At 40.6% G+C, this 21,309-nt stretch overlaps 2 protein-coding genes across 3 annotated transcripts; one reads left to right on the top strand and one right to left on the bottom strand.

The window, feature by feature from the left end:
* Positions 1 to 1,003: 1,003 nt before the first annotated feature.
* Positions 1,004 to 7,847, bottom strand: RB195_015042 (uncharacterized protein; the record flags this gene model as incomplete). Of its 2 annotated transcripts, XM_064205563.1 has the most annotated exons (15): positions 1,004 to 1,018; positions 1,084 to 1,193; positions 1,899 to 1,988; positions 2,061 to 2,106; positions 2,162 to 2,296; positions 2,352 to 2,511; positions 2,572 to 2,733; positions 2,990 to 3,139; positions 3,252 to 3,359; positions 3,469 to 3,588; positions 6,862 to 6,941; positions 7,327 to 7,406; positions 7,484 to 7,586; positions 7,653 to 7,711; positions 7,790 to 7,847. In XM_064205563.1, the coding sequence occupies 15 exons, from the start codon at positions 7,845 to 7,847 to the stop codon at positions 1,004 to 1,006; spliced, it is 1,476 nt and encodes a 491-aa protein (XP_064061444.1). The 2 variants fall into 2 exon arrangements, with proteins under 2 accessions (XP_064061444.1, XP_013304995.2); XM_013449541.2 differs by lacking the exons at positions 1,004 to 1,018; positions 1,084 to 1,193 and having other exon boundaries at positions 1,864 to 1,988.
* Positions 7,848 to 12,451: 4,604 nt separating this feature from the next.
* Positions 12,452 to 12,886, top strand: RB195_015041 (uncharacterized protein; the record flags this gene model as incomplete). The annotated part of the gene is made up of 1 exon (XM_064205562.1): positions 12,452 to 12,886. One exon carries the CDS (start codon positions 12,452 to 12,454, stop codon positions 12,884 to 12,886), a length of 435 nt encoding a protein of 144 aa, XP_064061443.1.
* Between the last annotated feature and the right edge of the window lie 8,423 nt (positions 12,887 to 21,309).

The following is a 21,309-nucleotide window of genomic DNA, read 5'->3' as shown; positions in this document are numbered from 1 at the left end:
TTTGAAGTTACAGCTTAAAATCTATTCAGAAGGTGCCTGTTTACTTGCCCGTTCCGAAGACGTTTGCATGCAGAATCCGGTCCGAGCGGTGCAACTGTTGGCGGCCTAGGAATGTCTGGAGAGAATGATGAAATCAATGCAACAGATCATTGCATCAGATCTATGTTATCCATGATGAATATTTTAATTGTCCATCCTTGAAGTATCTGTGTGCAAAGTTAGGACTAATTTGATCTCTGGAAGGTTCTGCAGTAAAAAAGTCGTGAAAAGCTCATTTTCTCATTTTATTCCCATTATTGCCATAGAAACGCCCCAAGACCTGCGATTTCATCAAGCGAAATTGTGGGCACTAGCAGCGTGTTATCAGTGAAATCAGGAGAGAGGAAAATACTAAGGAAAATTTCACTGCAGCACATACTGTTTACCTGCAAGAGAGAGTTTGCTAGAGAGATTCTTCGGCAACAAAAAAATAAACCGAAAAAAAGTCACACATGTGTAAAAGAAATTGAACTAAGCTGAGGCAGCGATGCACGGACACACCAGTCATGCACGGCGAAATCAGCGGGAAGCGAAGTCAAAAAAATAATTAAACGAGAAACCGGTTCCTTTTCATTTCTCACACTCCACTAAGTGCGTATTTGCTGAAGAATGACGGTATTTTCACAGCCGTAAATGATTGACCTTCTGAAGTGTTTCGTATGGACATTACTAACCAAGGATCTAAATTGACGACACATCCGTTGGGTCTAAAAGAGCAGAATTTAATATAATTTCCGATTAAACGTGCCCTAGTGATGGACGTAACCACATGGGTTCCTGGTTTCAGTGGACACTTTGGACAAGCATGGTCAGTTGTTAGAGAAGTCGGAAGTTTCAGCGTATTTCTTATTGATTGGAAACCAAGCAATAGGAAAGGGTACTGAGGATGTAATGAAGAGGATAAAGATGGCGCATGCTCCAGAAACTTGGGCGTTTCGCAAGAAGAAGGAAGTTGCGTCCGGCGTCATAGAACGCGCAACTGAAAGTGTGATGCTAAGAATATCCCGCTTTACGCAAGTGAAAGAGGTTATTCGAAGTTCAAACCTTTGCAATAGTCCAGAATAGGAGACGCTGTGTACCAAGGAAATTAAAATTAGTGGGACCGGGCATGTGATGCGTTTCAACAACAATTGTCGGATTAGAGCCGTGCGCGACTGGACACACGAAAAATACCACGGAATGACCCGCAAGAAGTCTGCCAACCCGATGATCAGCCCTCTTGATGAGGTCATCCAAGGAAAGATATGAAAACACAAACAAACAATACAAGGAAGAACTTTCATGACGAGTTGGTCGGGACTGTTACAACACAAAATTGTAGACAAACTGTAAAGTTATTGGCACTTTCTGTTGATGCACTTGCTGCAGATCCTTCAACATCGTTTGTTTAGTTTCTTTCCAGTTCCTTCTTTTAGTACTTGACCCAACATTTTCTCGTGCGTCTTCTCTGGGCATTTGCTTCTTCCGAACTTGGAATAACCCTACCATATCGCCTCACTTTCCCGCTCAATTGTACAGTTCAGAGATTACGGGTATCTAATATCTACAGTGGCTTTTTTGTCTTTAAGTTCGAGACTCCTAATTCAGACGTAGCAGAGTGATACGTTAAACACTTAACCTTCGGAAACTCGCGTAAGAGTTTTTTTAGACGTGCATCATCCAGCGATGCACTTACAATGCGTAAAACGCAACCAATCGTAGGTCGTGATCATGGTTAAGTACTTCGCACAGTTCTGCCCATTGCAACCACACAGTATTCAAATCAATGTAGAGTAGTAACATTTACTTCACATTCCAAAACAATACGGGTCTTACAAACAAACATTAGAGATCTTTTAATTGAGCGCAGGAGCGGCAACAAATTTCCGCGAAGTCCTTAGATTTGCAGTAGTGGCGTAGTTTTATTTTTGAATATTTTCCACATGTCTTCGGATTGAGATCGATGCACTCTAAAACTCTAATAATGGTTTTATACTTCTATATGTTTGAAACAGTATGTGATTTTAAGGAATGACACATACCTTGCAACTTTTTCGGGTTGTCAACGCAGCGTCCGGCGATACACCACTAAAAATCTCATTAAAGCCAACATGCGCATTTGTCAACAAGTCACTTCGTTCACCTTCATTTTTCCGCATTCTGTCCCATCCAGTGCTGGAAGATACGTTCTCGTTTCGCAAGGGCCGCTTCGTCTTTTGGTGCGATCCTTGCACCAGATGCGTCGGCACACGTCAAGGCCTCGGAAATAATCTTTGCTCTTAAAGTAGACTTTGACAATCATGAAATAAGACCGCATTCAAGGAGCGACTCACAGGACAAACTCCATAATGTGGACCAAAGGTGATTTGGCATTGTTGTTGCAGACTGATTAATTCCCCAGGAGTAGGAGTCGTTTCTTGAGACAGAGAGGACATCCCCATAAGTTTGTGTTCTTTCGGCATTGACTTCCGAACGCAGCTCGCCAACGGTGATCTGCGATTAAACAACTTCGTGCATGGTTCCCTATTAGTGGCTGGATTCTTCCAATCTTACTTCAGTTTCTTTTCGATACTTTCGATGCTACAAGGACTCATCACTCGACTATGAGCAAAGCGTTCGAAGTCTTCGGTACCAGAAACTGTAACGGCCATAAGAAAGTTCGCAAAGGAAGGGCAGTCCTGTGATTGTGGATTGCCGTCATGGAATGCTCCGAGGCTGTAGAATCTTGTGTGATTTTTCCTTGATCACTCCATAAGGAAGAAAAGTTGGACCAAAGGTGTTCCGTGCATTTTTTGTCGCAAATACATCATAGGATGTTGGAATTGTTAAAAACGTATCAGAAAACAATAATAGTGGAATATTAATTTTTTGTTGAGGAAAACTAGGAAAGAATGCAGCAAAGACTAATTTTCTTGTCAATCACAATATGTCTGTAAGAGAGCAAGCAAAGAAGTACATGCATACACAGTACCTGTGACCGAGCTCATGGGCTGCTATTAACGCGGTAGCAGCCGCTCCAACGTCTTCCACAATGCTGGCGGAATCACCCGGCTGACAAATACTGCCAACATAAGCCATTCCTTGCGTACCAGAGTCACCCCGGGGGGAGATTAGGTCAAATCTTGAACCAGGTAGAAATTTGGAAGTATGAAGTGAACATGTACATATTTACGTAGTTTGCGAATGATTTTAAACACATATGGAAATAAGTGGGAAATCAGTAAACGACACACTTTGTGATTAGGATTGCATGATCATGCTTTGGGAGGAAGAGTCTGTGAACCTTTAGCCAGTAAGTAAACTTGTCTAATGCAGCGATTGCAGATACAGTTAGAGTCATCCTGGAATATCTTAGTGACATACGCTATTAGGAGTTTTCTCTTGTATCTTCAATCTGCGAAATACTCAGATGAATGCTCATGAACTTATGTAGAGTGATAACGTACCTACTCTGTGCTATTCGTCTCCTCAAAGCCACTGTCATAGGTCGAATTGTTAGGAGAAGTCGCATTGTCCTCATTTACAAATTCATTTCGTTTGAATGTTGTGAACATGGGGCAATCGTCTTCTCTGAAGAGCACTACATGAAATTAATTATAACAGCGATTTTTGTATACGAATAAGGAATTTCATAGAAGAATCTTTCGCTTAGTTACTTTGCAGTGCTACTAAAGAGCTAGTAACGAAATTTCAGTGCTTACACCTTGCTTTGTCTAATTTGAGGATTTAATTTAGGTGAAATTTCCTGCTTAGTTCTAGTTAATTGGTAAACGTTGCGTAGAATAAGAGCAATGCGCAGAAAAGATGAAATAAATAAAAACAATCGAAAAATTTCCAAACATCTACGCGATAGTTGTGCGTCATGTGAGAACGTGGAGTTCTTCGGTTACCAGTCTTCTTACGGATTTCTCGCACTGGGGTATGGCGATTCTCTAGAGGAGATGAGGGCTAATCGAAGACCAAAAGCGACTTTTTACTGCCTTTAGATGCAAATGAACTCAAGAGATCTCCAGCCTCTGATGTGCAAAAATGAGTCGCAATATCTGTGCATCTGACATCTGACGACATCTGATGTTAGCTCGGTCAAAATTCTGCAACTCACTGACTCGAAAGTGCAGCAGAGGCACTTTAGAGTTGCCTCCGTCAACTAACGGCAGCATACCACGAATCTAACGTAGTGAGGTAAACAGCCGGACAAGCTTAGAGATGCGGTTGTGAAATTCGGAGTCAGGGGTGGTTCATCTCTGCCTAATTGTTGTAAAACCGTGAAAAACGGCGTCAAATGCTCCGTTTTCACGATGATTTCAGTTGCAAGGCGCCAGCACTCTACACACGCCGCATCCAGCTGCGCAGCGGTCGAAAGCCAATGAGTTCTTCTCGACTGCCTATTCAAGTGAAACCAATGAATATGTTGCTGAGAGGACCAAAACGTTTACGTAGAGGAGCGTTCTAATGTTCATCGTAGAAATAAAGCGGTTCCCATGCCGTTTTTCAAGACGATTAGGGAGGGGTGAGGAGAACCACTCCTGATTCCGCAATCTACAACTCCATCTCTGGCTTTCTCTAGCAACTAGCAAAGCAACGACTAGCAAACTGCCTATTTTAAATTAATTGCTCTAAACAGTAACGAGGAAGAGTAACCTGACTCCACAAACAACTGTCCACTATGCCACCGCCAGGGGGTTGCTGCGGCCATCTACGCTGCCATAACCGGAAAGGACTAATTTATGGTCTCTACCTACAATGTACATATGCATGCTTGCAGGCTATTTTAGATCTGATGATCCAGGCCGAGAAAAGCAAGTACGACATCGTTGGACTGGTCGATGACGGTCGACCAACCCTTTAAGTGGCCGCACCGCCACATTTCTGTTGATGAGTTCGTAAAAAAAAAGTTTCAAGTGCCAACCTGCTCCTGAAGGCATACGACAGTTTTGTGATTGAAATAGTTGGTGTCATTGTCAGAACGAATTCGATTTTGAACACAGGTTATTTCAAAGGACAAAATCGGAATCGGAGGTTAGCGGATGAGAATGTGGATCTTTGGATTGTTTCCTTCGTTTACTTTTTGATATTAAAGCACAAAGAATAGAAAGTTGATGACTTTTATATGAACTTGGACAAGTTCTACAAACTAGACAATACCCTTTGGAAGATCGCTGTTGGCGATTTGAACATAAGTTCTCCAGAGGAACGCTTGATGAACTTTACATCAAAGCCATTAGTGATTTATTCTCTCAAGCGTCCTATCACCTACAGAAAGCATCCAAGCGATAGGCAAACTTAAACAGGATTGGGTAGTGCTTACTTCATTCGCTAGACTTGGTAACGTAACAGACCACCATGTACCACAACTACGAGTCACAAGGATGTTTAGTGGGACCTCACGGCCTGTAGATCAAAACCCCACAGACTGATATGGGGCCAGTTCGTTTGAGATCGCAACACACTCATCTTTCCTGTTCATTTTTGGACTTTTGGCAGTGATCCAAAGCGCCTCTAGTGTTCTGCGTGCTATGATCTCGTACTCGAACGATAGTATAGTAACCTCTACCTCTACGCCGGAGTTTTGATGGCTTATTCTACGATGTGCTCCGAGCGGGGTGGGGAGTTCAGATTTTGCGAGTCCATCTGGATGGTCCTTGACCCGAACACACACTGGGCGTTCCTTCTCTCTTACATAATCGTCACAGCACAACCTGCACGTGATACGATACACTACCCCTGATACCATGCAAGTACCCTGTCTTCAAAACAGGCCAATCACGCAGCTGGGAGTTGTGTAGAGTCGGTCATAAGTACGATTACACACCAGTTGACACTTAAGGGTTGTTGGTGGTATTTCCACACATCCACATTCACGTCGTTCTGAAGATCGGTTTTTCGCAAACAGCTTCGTACTGCTCTGCTCGTATCATCACATATGTAAGGTAAACAGAACGGAATCTTTTCTGGGCCATCCACTACGTTGGATCTTTGAGAAGGTTGTCGCGCTTGTCGAGCAACACAGTCTTCGGCAGGGTTCCCATTGGATATTGCCCCTTTATGGGCCAGATTTACAGACCATTTTTCTTTTTTTTCTATTTTTCTTTTGGGCTGCATGTAGGAGTCGTTGGTAAACGGTGCCGTAGTAAAACCAAGCACTTCAACACATAAGGTTTTCTTGATTGATTTTGTCGCGCTTGTCTGGGTGAGTTACACGCAATACCATCGATTCCTTTGACGATAAATGATATTTTTTCGTTAAAAAAGTGCATGAAGCGTAATTAAATAAATTGGGGATTACTTCTTTCTTCAAAGAAGCTACCGTGGCTCACATCATCCAAGAATGTGGTTTGAGGAGCATTTTAATGGCTGTTCAAGGAATGCCGACGGCTTTTTGTAATCGAAAAAGCACAGTCGACTGCGGACCATGGAGCGATCAGATTTGCAAGGTGTTCCACAATTTTTGAGAATTGTGTCTAACTCAAACAATCACTACGTGAAGGAGACTTCTTCAATGTTTCATGCCATTTTCGTTATACTGCAGACATTTTACTGAGAAATTTCTGAGCATGCACGCATCTGTTAAGCTTAGTCGCTTGTCAAGTGCACACCACTTTACCTATAAACAAATATAAGTAAAATATAATTTTGTGTTTTGAGGGAATATATTAATTAATATATTAATACTTTGGATTATATTCTTGATCACAGGAGGGGCAGTAGCAGCGATTCACCACCGAACCGGAAATTGGTTGCCATCGAAAATGTGGCTGACATCAACAACGACAGCACAAGATAGTGCGTTTACGTTTACGTTCAGCATAAAATGGTAAGTTTATAATCTAACAAAACAATTACCTAAGCGCAATAAAGCTGCCAACCATTTTTAGACGAATAACTTGCTTCGATATTTTGATGTCATTGTAGATTGTTTTGACCTGCAACGAAACATTTGTTCTTCGTAATGGAAAACAGTTCCAGATGCTTAATGCAGTGAAATAACCACATGAGACAAAGCAAAAAGATTCAGATGTTAGGATCAGTAGATGGTTGGAGGTACTATTCTGATCAATATGACTGTTCTCTTCTTTCACTTATCACTAATACCGGATTTGGAAAGAGAGCTCTAAACCATTCGTGTCGAAAAAAGTTATATTTAACCATCTCAACTTTGGAGTATATTTTTAGCTCGCGAAAAAAAAAAACTTCAGACTCAGTTGAGGATGTTCCGGCGGGAAGAGAGGACACAAAACTTCTGAGGTCGTTTCAATATCCGTCACAACAATTTGTTCTACTTTTGCGTTTTTTATTTGTTTTACACACTTGTTCAAATACAGCGCGCAAGTACTCCAGAGTGTAGGCTTGCCCCATGTGTGCATCACCGTTCGATATTTCCACGAAACCTAAACGGGTGATAAAAGAAAAATAAGGAACAAGCGTTAGCAAAGTACTTGTATTTTAGAAGCAGTAGGAATCCTACCTTGAAATGTAGCGTAGTCCGCCATCATCAGGATGTCTAAACCTAGCGAGTAATTTGTATTATTACGAAGCAGTGGTGAGGTTTTGCTGCTATATTTTTGGACCTAAAACAGGTAAGGTAAGAACTTAGCTGCGATCTTATCAAGAAAGTTTGCTCCTGGACAACGTACTTTCACAAGTGACACATTGCCTTGCTTTACTTTTCTCTTGAGTTCTACTTCACAACTTCCTAAAAGTATAAGTTTTTCGCATACTTTTTCTTTATAAATGGAAATGGACGCTCTCTAATACTGAAACCTTACGTTACCTTCAAGGGCTAGGAGTGCAACCGGTAGAATAAGAGCTATAGTTGAAGTGAGTGGCATGGTTCAGTGTTAGGGGTAGTCTTTCGCCCAATCCGAACAATCGCTCTTGGGAATCCTTAAGCAGTAATGGACAACACGAAGGTACACTCAAACCCTGAATCATAGCCTTACTTGCAACGGGACGCGCGTTACTACGCGTTACGCAGGTGAGGTTATGTTTCAAAAATTTACAGTAACGATAAACTTTTTATGAAAGCAACCACGAGAAGGTCATTTATTCCGAGAGGATCAGAATTTCAAAATGGAAGAGAGAAGAGAAGAAAAACTCCAAACTGATACATCAGCTAACCCGCACACTGCATAGGCCAACACAAGAAAAAACCTCGACAACTTCGAAGGACATCGTTGATGCATAGGTACGCTAGCAACTTCACTTCACTTTGGATTCTGATAATAGTCGTGACATCAAGAAGACATTTCGAAGAAGCAAACGTTAGATGGAAGGGTGTCCTATGGTTTTATGAGAGTGGCTTTTAATGCAATGCATATAAAGTACGAGAACTTGTAGCGTTTAGTGAATCATAGTGTTTTCGATATCAGCTGTGAATCAGCGCGTTGCTCAAAGAAAAAGAGATATCAAAGATTCGTAGACGTATCTGCGCACTATGTTAATGTCGGGAAAGAGTTGCGGAAATGTTCAGATTGTTAGGAAGCGAAGAAAGGTTGGGATTATGAACTATGCAGGTTTGTACGAAGTCAGTTGCTTTGAAATAGTTGACTAAGAAAGAGTTAGATATCAAAACTGCTTTTTTATGTATGTGTTTAATTAATTGACAATTCTAGGAGCAATTTAAAGTGATCTAAGAAGTTTTCCTGCACAGTATTCGATGAATAGCTCGCTGAATGAACCAGACATTTTTTGGCTTGTGATATCCTAAAGAATCTCAAATTCTCAAAGCAGGTACTGGGAAAGGGAAAGATTGTAAATAAGGTAATTTCAAAAAGTTTGACTTCTGTTTATATACACAGTTATGGTGAAGAATTGGTGGATTTTGTCGCGTTAAAAACTTCCCTGAGATAGTATGTTCTAACCTTCCCAGTTATATTATTTTCTTTGTAGTTTTATAGAATATTTGAATAAGTGAATTGCAAAATGTTGCCTAGTTTAAAGCGAGTTGTGAGTGTAGGAGTTCAATTTTTGATTTATACTCTTTGGTACATATGTGACGAATCTTTTCACTTCAATTATTTTTGAAGTGTTGTTTCAAAAGGAGCATAACACACCAAAAATTATTAGCTATAAACATCACCAATATCATGTACCAATTTTAAGTACCACGAAAATGCTTATTTTCATACAAGTGAAATTATCCTCAATCAGAGAGTCTAAAAACTTCTGTACTCTACTGTTTCACGTTAGATCTTCACTGTTGTTGATGCGCTTTAGTAAACGTCGTGTGATAGAGCGATAACAGTTGCAGTGAGTCATTCATCGAACAACGTTTTTTCACAAAGAAACGTTTTTACAGTATGATTCAATATATAAACAGAAAAGTTTTCCAGGGTTCCAAACCTAAAAAGATCCCGGGAAACCGATTAAACGTAGCTAAACCGCGAAGGAAGATGTGTAGATCTCATTGTCTCTCTTCTTACTATGACAGCCATGTCAATCATTCAAAAATCACAACTGGCAGTTATGCCAGTTGTGATTCGGACGAGGTAGGGATGGCACTCGGGCGAGGTAGGGATGACCTATTTTTCGCAAAATTATGAATAAGCACTATCGTAATTCTCCGAGTCTGGGGCGAGAGCCGACTACATTAAGCCCAGAAGGATTGATCACGTCCGCTTATTTTCAGTCGGTTTGTTTTGCCGCTCCGTTTAGGAAATTTCGAGAACAATGACGTGGTTCTAAATCGACCATAAAATTACCTAAATGTCTTTGGAAGCATTTCTTAATTTAAACTGAAACTTTGTGCACAAAGCAAAAAAGAGTATGCCGTTTCGTTCTTTTCAGAGTAATGATCTTTCTAGAGTAATGATCTTTTCAGGATCGATTCAATGAAATTTTGGGTAAAATTCTAATTAGAGACTAGGAGAAAGTTCTACAAACTTCCGAATTACAGATTTCCAAATTCTCCTTTTTAATTTTTGAGCGGATGGGAAGCATCTTAAAAATTTTTCAGATGAAAGAAGAAAAATAGGATTAGATTCATTACATCGGATATGAATAGAATGGGAATTCTTATCGTCAAAGACAGAAATACCAAATTTTTTCTAAAGTAAAGCATCAGGTAAAATGATGTATGATGGTAGTATGATAATAACAGCAGTGCACACCTTCAACATATTTTCTTCAAAACTAAGTCCTCTGATTTTCCCGTTTGCAGAAAACGGAATTCATCTGTTGCTTAATTTTGTCCACCCTTGCTGTCAACGGCCAAGAAAGAAGATCTGGTGTTTGAAGCAATACTCCTCGACCATTTATGACAAATTAGGCAATGAAAAATGACATAAAAGTGCTGATGCCAATTGTCGAATGACATAAAAGAGAATTATTAATGCTAGTGAAGTCTTCAAATCATAGATCGACAAAATACTAAAACAACACATTGAGACGAAAAGAACAACAAAACATGCACTAAGACAGTGATATGCGAAGCGTGATCAGCTGGTCACCGATGGCTGTCGTCCAAATTAAAGCTCTTTCTCTAGCCGGAGCTCTTCCACACTTTACACATTTCTTCCGTCCACACATCTGCACATCGTAGCTCTCGTGCCTCTGCACGCTTCTTTATCTCTGACCTCGACATCAGAGGCGCCGAGGAATTACTTCCTCCAACTTGAAACTTTTCCTCATCTCTTTCTTACAGAATGTAATGTTACTTATGATTTACATGCAATATTTCCACAAACGTTGCTTGAAAACTTTTCTTTTTCCTTATTCGATGGCTGATGACGTCGCATGATGAAATAACACTAAGGCTTTAGGCTTATTATGCTGCGTGCACATTTTCAAAGATAATTTATAGGATAAAGATGATATAGATAGAACAATTTTAGGAATTCTCGTCATGATTGAAAATTTTCATTCCACCAACATATAATTCTGCTGAATGGAATGTCCGAACCCTTCACGACTCCACGTATGTACAAGAAATATTTTCCTGCGGTTCACTAATTTGAACTCTATGTTGGTATTTTACATATGTGTTTTCTTCTTGAGAAATCCGCAGCATTATTTGATTGCTAAAAGATCTGCAAATCTACAGAAGGCATGCGATGAACAAATATTGGGTTGAGGAATGAGCTAAAACAGGAACTTTTTTGTTTATTTTGTTCTTTATTTTTTTTTTTGTTAAAGCGAAAAACATAAAAATATACAAGCACAAAATAAACACAAATAAACAGTAAACGCATATAGACGAGAAGTATACTCAAGCTGTTATATCATTCCAGAGAGCCTTTCTGTCAAAATAAAACGATTCTACCTTCACCTTTTAACCTTCACCTTCACCTTGTTCTTCAGATCATTAAAATAAAGTATCAAGTGAGCATTACTGAAAAAGTGAGCATTATTGACGCCATTTGTTTTTTTTTGCTACTAGTTCAAACGAAAAAGCACCTGAAGCTGAATATGATACTGTATATGGAGAAGGGGGTATACTTAAAAATAGCATCCGTCGTTTCTCCTCGCGCTTGAAAATTGGGAATTTTGACGTCGAGATCTCATCAGGAAAACTCCATCCAATTGTCGCAAGCTGCAGGAAAATTCTTTTTTCTTGCACCTTTTGGAAACAAGGAAATGTGCTGCTAGTACTATCATTTACAACAACTTCCTTTCATCATTCAATTGTTTCTCCTGTTCCCTTGTTAGTTTTTTTACCTGCTTCTTTCGTTTTTTTTAAATGTTTTTCTAAGTAGTTTTTGTTCTTCTTTAAACTTTCCAACGCTCATTCATTGTCCTTCCTGCAAAACGCAAATCTCACAAACCGCTTCACTGACCGTATCACCTCGACTAATTTCGGATGCTGAAGTTGTCAGAAACACTTCGTTTTATGAAATTAACTTATTCCTCAACTCAATGAATCAAATCCGTAGCTCACTCAACCTTTACTTCAGCAGAGGAGAAAGCGGGTAGTTGTTGGGTGTTTAATGCTTTCCCGATCCTATGCGGCTCCGAAAATGTCTGTATTTGCATAGAATGTTCTTCGACTGCTGGTTACTGTATTATTAGTTTTTAATTCAAAAAAGGATTTCAAGAAAAAGTTTTCCGCGGCCATATTCTTCTGGGAAATCGAAACCCTTTGAGCCTTCGCGGTTTTAAATGGGACAAAAGGTGCCAGCAACATTCCATTTGCGTAACTTGTTACAATCATATATTAGTTTTGTCTAAGTTTTTCTTTTCTTAGATGTAGTCAGATGGAGTAAAGAAATAAAGGAATGATTTTCCAAAAAAGAGTTTAGTACGATAAAAAGGAAAACTTCAACATTCACCGTTTAATATTAGGGTGTTCGGAAAGTATCTGCCGAAGATTTCGCAGTAGCGCAGATTTTTTGAGATGTTCTGGAAGTTCTCGTTTTAAATATATTATATGAGGACACTACCGCTTGTATACACATAACATATCTGGCTCCCTCTTCCTTGGCTATTTCATCCTATAATGGCCGAACTTTCCACCCTTATTCGACACTTACTCCTTTGCGAGTCCGAATCTGACCACCCCGCTGCCGAAGTTCATCGAAACTTAAGTCAAGTATTCGGCACCAAAGACCCTCCTGAGCGGTCTGTGCGCGCCTGGTTTCCGTGTTTCAAAGCCGGAAACAAGAATCTCGAAGATGAGCCTCGCTCTGGTCGACCGACTGAAATATCGTTTGACGAACTGAACAATCTGGCGGAGCGGCATCCATATGAAGGTGTGCGGTATTTTGCTGCCAGTCTTGGCTGTTCGCTCTCCACCGTGAGCAATGGACTGCGATCTCTCGGAATGGTGAAAGAGCTCGATCAGTGGCTCGCATATGCATTGAGCGACGGCAACCGCCAAAGACGCCTGGACATCTGCACTCAGCTACTCTCCAGAAACCGCAGATTCGACTAGCTGGACACAATTGTCACTGGAGATGATAAGTGGAAGTGAATGAAAAGTGGATCCTCTATGTTCACCACACCCACAAATGTGCGTGGTGTGCTGACGATGAAATCCCGGATACTTTCGTGAAAGGTGAAATCCATGAAGGCCATGCTGAGCGTCTGGTGGGCAGTTCAGGGAATCTACCGTTTTGAACTGCTGCCAGACAACACGACAGTTACCGCCGAGGTCTACTGCGCTCAACTGCAGAGACTGGCCGACAAGATCTGCAAGGAGCACCCGAAGCTCTACAACGCTCGCCTGCTGCACGATAACACGCACCCTCACATCGCGAGGAAGACCTCCCAGAAAATTTTGGAGCTCGGATGGGAAGTTGTGTTGTTTGGAAATTTTGCTCTATTTCGGCAGATACTTTCCGAACACCATAATAGTTTGTGTGCAGTAGAAAAACAAACATGGTGAGGCTAACAATTCAATTTTGGACGACATTTTTGTTACAAGAGGCATTGTGGATAATTATGTGAGGGTCTGTTCAGTTCATTTGCCTTCTTTGATAAAAATGAATTCCTATTTTGCACATACATCTTTTGTGCTCCCGTATATTTTAAATTAACTCACGTCATTAAAAAGAAGTGAAGCCATGGTTAGGTGGAGATTATTTGGGGTGCTATTCGAGATTTCATTTTTTATTGTTATAGTGTCTGTTACATTCGTCTTCCAGAGACACAACGCTACTCGGGTTGAGCTCTTACTTCAGGACAAAGCTATTTGAGTCCATGTTAGCATGTGAGTGAATGTAACATCAAATAAAAGACTTCTTTCAGAGCGCGCACCAACTTCGGATGATCTAGAATTACTTCAGTATTAGTTCTGAACGTTTTATAGAATCTAGTTTATTGGCTGATTATTATTTTTACAGGATTTCTGCAATTATCTTCTTTTCATTACAGCAACTCTTGTGGTTCTGCATTACTCCGACCAGACAATTACAAGAATTCCGCAGAATGCTTATGTATTTAAGCAAAAGAACAGACAGCAAAAGTTTTTCGTGCTAAATTCAACTCACTATATTTGTATTCTTCTAATAAGTATGTAGTCACGTGTTGCAGCATTCACTGCGAAGAAATGGTAAATCAGGACTGAGGACGCAACGGTGTTATCCCCAAAATTTGGTTGCTTTCGGCTACCGTAACTCCAAAAAATAAGGGTCAGACTTCTTCAAACGGTGAACGTGATTCATGCTTCGTAATTACTCTACGCACTCAGTCGGTGGGCTGGTGTTATCGCCTGGTGCGACAACTGAGGCATTTTCGTCGAGGCGTCTCCTCCGTCCACATCACTCTTTCTAAACTTCTTATGCAAGGGTATCTTCCAACTTACAACGGAATTTATCCATCCGTCCTGCTCCATAGCTTGCGATATTTTTCTACTTTTTGGTGTGAACTACGTATCGATGCCAAGCGACCCGAATACGTCAAGTTGACAATGCCCAGCAGTTCAGCGTAACGAGTTGTTACCGAAGATTCCATGCTCCTCTATGTATTTGACCTCTTTTGCTTGGACACTGGCAATGTGTTGGACAACAGCACCTTCTGCAATATCTCGGTAGCTTAAGCCATATAACTGCGCACATTTTATAGCTCTTACGTGCCGAGATCTTATACTCTAACGTGTTATTGCATTTGGTATAAGCAGAGCAATCGCGAGCAGTTAGCAATCAGACTCGCGCCCGTGCAACGTAACAATTACATTGTAACATCCTAACTTCGGTTTCTGTTCAGCTGAGATAAGTGGAGAGTTGTTGAAGAGCAGAAATAAAAACAACAATCTCTGCAGCAACAGAACCTGTAATTTATGAATAACACACACACTCGTCAATGATGTCGACGTGCGCGCAGAGAAAAATCTTAGAAGAGTGCGTCCTCTCATGAGATCTGTTCACCTAAAGGCATCACCCCCTGAGGTGGTGCAGATTTCAGGTGGGGCATTCTTATATGGGATCGTAGATTATTGAGAGAAGGGTGATTCCATTCATTTCTTCCTAATTGCCGTAGAAAACGGTCCGGAAGATGTGCAGAAGGCTGGCGCGCTCCAATCGAACTCCTTGTAGAAAATGGTGCGCCAGAACGCTCGAAGGAGTATCTTCCGGGCCGTTTTCTACGGCAATTAGGAAGAAATGAGCGGAATCATCCCGCTCTCAATAATCTACGATCCCGTATACGAACACTCCACCTGAAATTCGCACCACCTCAGATTCGTGGGGTGATATCTTTAACCAGCTATCTAGCACGGATTGGACGGCCAACTTAGAGGGCGAGACGAGCACGTTGGGACTCTACGCGGATCATTCAGATCGGATCTTACTCTCATCTTACTCTCATCTTTGTCAAAAATTACTTTATGAAATTAGTTCTGGTCAAGCCTCGAAGCGTGGAGAATGCGTGGAAGACCTAGGAGGACATTACTGTGACGTACTCAGATCCTGATGACTTAGTGTTGCAATAACGTAGATTAATATAGCAGAAATGAAAGCAACAACCTTTTTTTTTTATAAAACCAAAGTAAAATTTATACATGGGTAATGAAGAAAGCTGATAAAACATCATTCAACTTCTGCTACACTTCTCGTTTCGTCACATCAACTGCCAGATTTCGAGTGAGGGTTTTAAATCGACGATAGCGGTAGATCGGGCTTTGGAAGATATTGAAGAGTGGCAAATAGTTTGTTTGGGACTAACAACATTTCCTTCCGTTCAAAAACAAAATCAATTTTCGTGTATCATTTGGTTCCGTGCCAATCCTAGCTGAAGATTGAAAAGATTGTGCAGAGCTATGCCCAATGACAACGAACCTCGGCTAAGATGGGTGCAGTCGCGTCCAGACGATAGCATCAGCCCAAAGATTAATTCAAGGTAAATCAAGTAGAATTAGAGCTTGCATGGTTCAAAAAAATTCTACGACAATAGGCTAACTAGCCAGCATCTCTATGCGGCGAATTTCTAAGCACAGTCAAAGCCCACGTCTTTATCGGATCGTTGCATATCCTGCTACGAGTCTCTCTCATTTCCCGTAATCTTGCTCCATGCACTGCATCTACATCGAGGTGGAGGCTACAATCAGATTCCCGAGGAAACATTTGAATCGTAGGCGGAGCAGTGCGTCAAAGGCAGCACATCACCGGATTGATGTGATGTGGAAGCTGATGGAAAACATAGAGTTCGAGGAGTAGATTACGAATAAGAGCGTCCCTCCGCTCAATTTCTCCTCTTCGTCTTTTGAAAAACGGCATCCGTTCCTACTAGGCACGCGGATGATTGCATCCGATGATGATCACCTCCTCCTTTTTCTATCTTATTCAATAGGACAGGGCGTGAGCAATCGATTTCACTGATCGCAAATGTATACGATCTCTTTCCCAACGATAGATTTTATTGTTATTTTGCATTTTCGCTGCAAATAGACTATTTACAGTTCCTGGAATGAGACGAAAACTTAGAACTGAGAAATTGTTTTAGATTGCCTGTTTCCATTCAACCTACAGTATAGTTGAGTGTGATGTCCTCTTAGTTTTAATCCTTTAATAACGTAATTTCTCTCGCTCTGGTATGTGTTTATTGTGTAAGGATAGGATACTGTCAGCGTTTGCTGAATAACAGCTGAATTTTGATCTTTAGCTACAGTAACAGAAATACAATCCATCGTATAAGTTTTATCGCTTCGGATATCACTGGAAAAAAGTAGCTAACAATGGGAGGTAAGAGAAGTATCGTAGTATCGAATTAGTACGAGAAACCAATGAGTGCCGCCTACAGCGAAGGCTACGTGTGAATGCTGCCTATTCAGGATATTCACTTGTAGATTTAAGTCAAGTATAACAAAATTGATAGATGAATTGTGTGCATTTATTTTGCAGTTTTTGCTATCTTCTTGGTATCTTAAAGGGGATAGATTTCTTTGTGATGCGAAGTTGGATGATAGTTGTATTCGTAGATCAATGGTAATATTGTTGTCATTGCATGTTGCGTGACACACTTCTGACGCCATAGGACACTCCAAACCAAAAAAAAAGTAATGTAGACAAAGTAAAAAGTGTATGAATGTTTGATGATGCATTTTTAGTGAAAAAAGACATGGTTCACGCACAGTGTACCATCATCAGTATGTGTCGACGAGTTGCAGAGAAATAAGAAGTACATACGCCATTACTATTACGCCACGAGCTGCCTGTAAGCAAATTTTTCTTGGTTACAATAGTGACTTGTTTTCCTTAAAAAATAAGAGTTTTATTATTGTAGGCTGTAATTTGTGTGCACAGAATTACCGCAATGAATACATTTTTCTTTCATTTCTGTAGTGAATTTTGCGATCACAGGTATTTTTACCTTATGTCACAAGAATATGTCAAGAGATTGGTCTAATTTGCGGAATATACTGTAATTGATCATATAGTCCGATTTTTTTGCATGAATTTCGGACCCCATTCTACGGAAAGCTGTTAGTGATCCTGTAGCATCAAAACCTCTTTTTGTATAGTAAGTATGGTACAAAAAACATGGAATCAAAGCTGGATAGGATCAACGATTTCCTGCGCTCCAGACAAATTATGTACTTTACCATATTAGGTTGTCAAAATGTACATGAGACTTTTGACCCATTTTTATACAAATCACAGTTCAAGAAAAAAAAACTTTATTCCGTGATATATTCTCCACAAAAACTGAAAGTAATCAAAATAGTGAAAAAACGAAAAAATCGCGGCCTTATATTTCGTAGTAGTTTCGAAAATAGGACTACCTCGAAAGTCTCATTTATATCTTGACATTGACTTGAGTTTTTACACAGTCCACGGTCCCTTCTTTGCGGTTTCAAAATTTAGAAATGGACTTTTCTTGGAAACTCTCAAGTTGGGCATTTCGAGGTCTTTCAGGAAATAGCAACCAACAAAGTGTTTGGTAATGCCTCGTCCGCGAGGAGGTAGTGAGAAGAGAAAAAGGAAAAAATGTTGTTGGGATGCTTCAGTGCTCTGCATTCAAAGTGATTAGGTCTAATTTATGTACACTGGTGCAGAAAGAAGATATCGGTAATAATATGCAGATCAAAAACTGCTTTGAAAAAAACCGAAAATGTACGAAGAGAAATGTCACATCCATATTCTGCTTCCAGTTCTTTCGGTTTCTGTAGACGTTTCAAGGCAACTCCATGATATATTCAGCAGACTTTTCCGTCGGTTTTTGAGCATATAGCGACGACTTAAAGCTTGATTCCCTCTTTTTTCCGGACGAAAAGTGCTCCATGAAGCCTGCATGCACGAGTCACAGCGCATTGCATTTCAGAATATGCAAGAAGAGTGAAGTTGAAAGTGCATATAATGGCAAAGAGTTGAATTTAGCTCTTAAAATAGGTGGTCCATAAAATCTGTCCATTACAAATCTATAAATATGCAGGTACATTGGTTTATAGACTAGGGTCCCCCACCCGTTCGCCCAGGGTCCCTGATATACTCATCCGTTCTGCTTTAAGTTGACCACCCAAACTCTGGTAACCTTTGCTCTACTGTGGCGTTCTGAGTTTGCGAAAAGGTACCCGCGTGAGGAATTCTCACCTCCTGTAGGAGGAGAGTGATCTGTCAGCCCACCACCTCCATCACACAACGTGCTACGAAGGGCTGACCTTGCAATATTAAACTTAGGGGAAATTCTAGCGAGCTCTGTTCTTTCTTACTTCTGTTCTTTGGCACAAATATCCGTGTTTTCAAATGAAAAGTAAATGAATACAAATTCGCAAGGTTATACATTTAGTTAGCTATTATTTCGGGTTGATGAGGGGCTTGAAACTTACTCGTGCGAAAGTTACATGCTTATTTGTCATAAACGGATGAACACGTCCCTTTTCTTGGATTTGTGTAAGGCATGGTGCGGTAAATACACAGCCTCCTGAGAAATCTTCAGGAAAAATATCTCAGCGCAGAAATAGATTCGATCTATCACATATGTGCAACGTTCGTAAGAAAATGAACACACTAAGATCCAAAGTTATCTTTAGTCATCCACTCACACTCAGTATGCAAAGGTGAACAAACTCGCGTGGTCTACCGCCGTACTTCTTCCTCAAAACTTTCCTTCTTTTCAATATGGAAGAGGTTGTACTGTAGAATGCAACCGAAATCATGTACTTTCACGACGGTATTTCACCATTTTGGCATGCTGATGTCAATTTAAATACAGTCCGTGGACATTGTTCAGCTCTCTTAAAGAAAATCATGATGGATTGCATCCAATTGGAACAATACACTCAGCGCCTCGTAGCTTTGTGGAAAATATTATTTTAACACAATTTAAAATCTCTACGGTGCACCTACCATTCGCACAATCCCGAACAGTCATCGTTTAAACCAACATTCCATGATTCTGATGCGGTCTGGAACCCACAGCGAAAGCATAGAGTTTGGGTAGTAGGTTTCGGGACTCAGCGTAATTCCTCTCATCCTTCCCCAAACATCCTAAATAGAGTTAAAGATCCCGTTTTTCTTACGATGACTTCACTTGGTCGCCTTTTTGCACGTGCCGCATGCAAGCGAGAGCGGTCAAAAGTCAATGATGTCACGAGTCTATTCAAGTGAAACCAATGAGTCGGTTGTTGATGGGACCGGGACGTGTACATGGAGGCGTGTTCTAACGCATCTCGTAGGAACGTAAGCAGTTCCCACGCGGTTTTTTTTACGACGATTAGGAAAAGAGGAGCGGAAACACAGTGAGTTCTGCAATCCACTATCCACAATCTAAACTTTCGCTGTGGATTCCACATCATGTCAAAATCGTGATACACTGCCTCTAAGGAAAAAGCGATGGTGATCGACGGTAACATCTACCACAGGTAACAAACTGCGATTTTTGCCAAGTCCGTGAGCAATTTTCCTAAAGGAAAAACTTAATTGAAAATTTAGGATTGGCTGAAACAATGACTCCCTGGCCAAGCATAAATTTTCCATTACGTTCTTCTGGTTAATTTAGAATTCATTATAAAATTTCATTTCAAACACAATCGTCAATTGACAGTACACTGCTGATGTCTATTTTTATGTATCTTTTGACGAATTTTATGTTCCTCAATTTCTTTTACATGTTAACATGATTATATTTTATTCACTCTCTTGTTGCAAATGTTCAGAAAATTTGTAAGGAAACTTGGTTTGTGTTATTTTAACCTCCTTTGTGATGAATAAATATAAGATGTGTATGACAAACTATTCTGCTGCCATTGAGGAAATTCTAGAAATTTATCTCACAACAACATTTCTCAAATGTCACTGCCAGTTGAAAATTAGGTACTGATGGATATTTTTGCTGAATATTTGAAAAGGTACGATGTTTTCCGGGAAACAGGATCCATTTTGAGAAAGCTGCGAATGGTTAGAGCTTGATGAGGCTAATTAAATATGGATTGTGAGCATTGTGTGCGCGTAATTCGATAGTACTTCCTCACAGACACATCGACTTAATCGAGAGTACGCCTGTCGTTGTCGCTTATAGGTCTCGCTGCACTTTAGCAGCTCTGCTGAGCAACATTTTTCTATATCTTTACAAATTGATGTATACAAATGTTTCTCGTTATCGATCGACGTTAGTTCTTAAAAACTGAAAACCTTCACACGAACGACCTGAGAACTGAATCCTCCATTTTCTTCTGAAACTCACACTGGTTTAGTGTTTACCTTGATGAGGTGTGTTTTTAAGCAGTCTCTATTTTAAGGCATGTTTCTAATGCTTAGTTTTTGAAACGACAAACGATCGGTACTCCGTACAGAGGGCAACAACACTGGTAGGCTGAATGTCTCGCACCTTATCGGACGATAAGAGCCGCAGGGGAACGATGCGATGGGCGGGGCGTAGAGCGAGCGTAGCGCAACGGCCTGCGGAAGCTCCTAACTGATGCGCAACATAGTTAACTATCGCCGTCATGAGTCATTTCCTCCAAAGATGGGCTGGCGCGGGATCTATGGGTACCTAAAGATACGCTTCCATACACTGGTAGCCGTAGGTACAAGATAGTCGCAGTGAAGGTGTGAACGCGGCTTTGATTCTGAGGCGAGATCATCGTGCATTCTTGCAAGTGTAGTTTCTTTTAAAGGAGCACTAAATCAGGAACAAAATGAACTATGCATGAGCGTCTTTCCGAGTGCTTTGTTAAGCTTGTATCCGTCGTTCAAATTGCCTTTCTGTGCTTCATTTTATCGCTGTATTTCACACTCTCTAGATTACGGTAGACATTCTGCTTTTTTTGAAGTTGGTGCTCAAACATCGATAAAGTTTTAATCCTAAGCGACGCACACAAACCTTATCTGATCCGATCGATTCGATCGGCATCGATTATGTTGGTGCTCGTATTTGTTGTTTTTGTTGATGTTATTGTTCTTCGCTCTTACACTACCAAGA

The sequence above is a fragment of the Necator americanus genome, chromosome V, assembly GCF_031761385.1.
Source record: "Necator americanus strain Aroian chromosome V, whole genome shotgun sequence".
NCBI classification, from domain to species: domain Eukaryota; kingdom Metazoa; phylum Nematoda; class Chromadorea; order Rhabditida; family Ancylostomatidae; genus Necator; species Necator americanus.
Note: the sequence above shows the minus strand (reverse complement) of the source record. Positions and strands in the feature narration are given on the sequence as shown.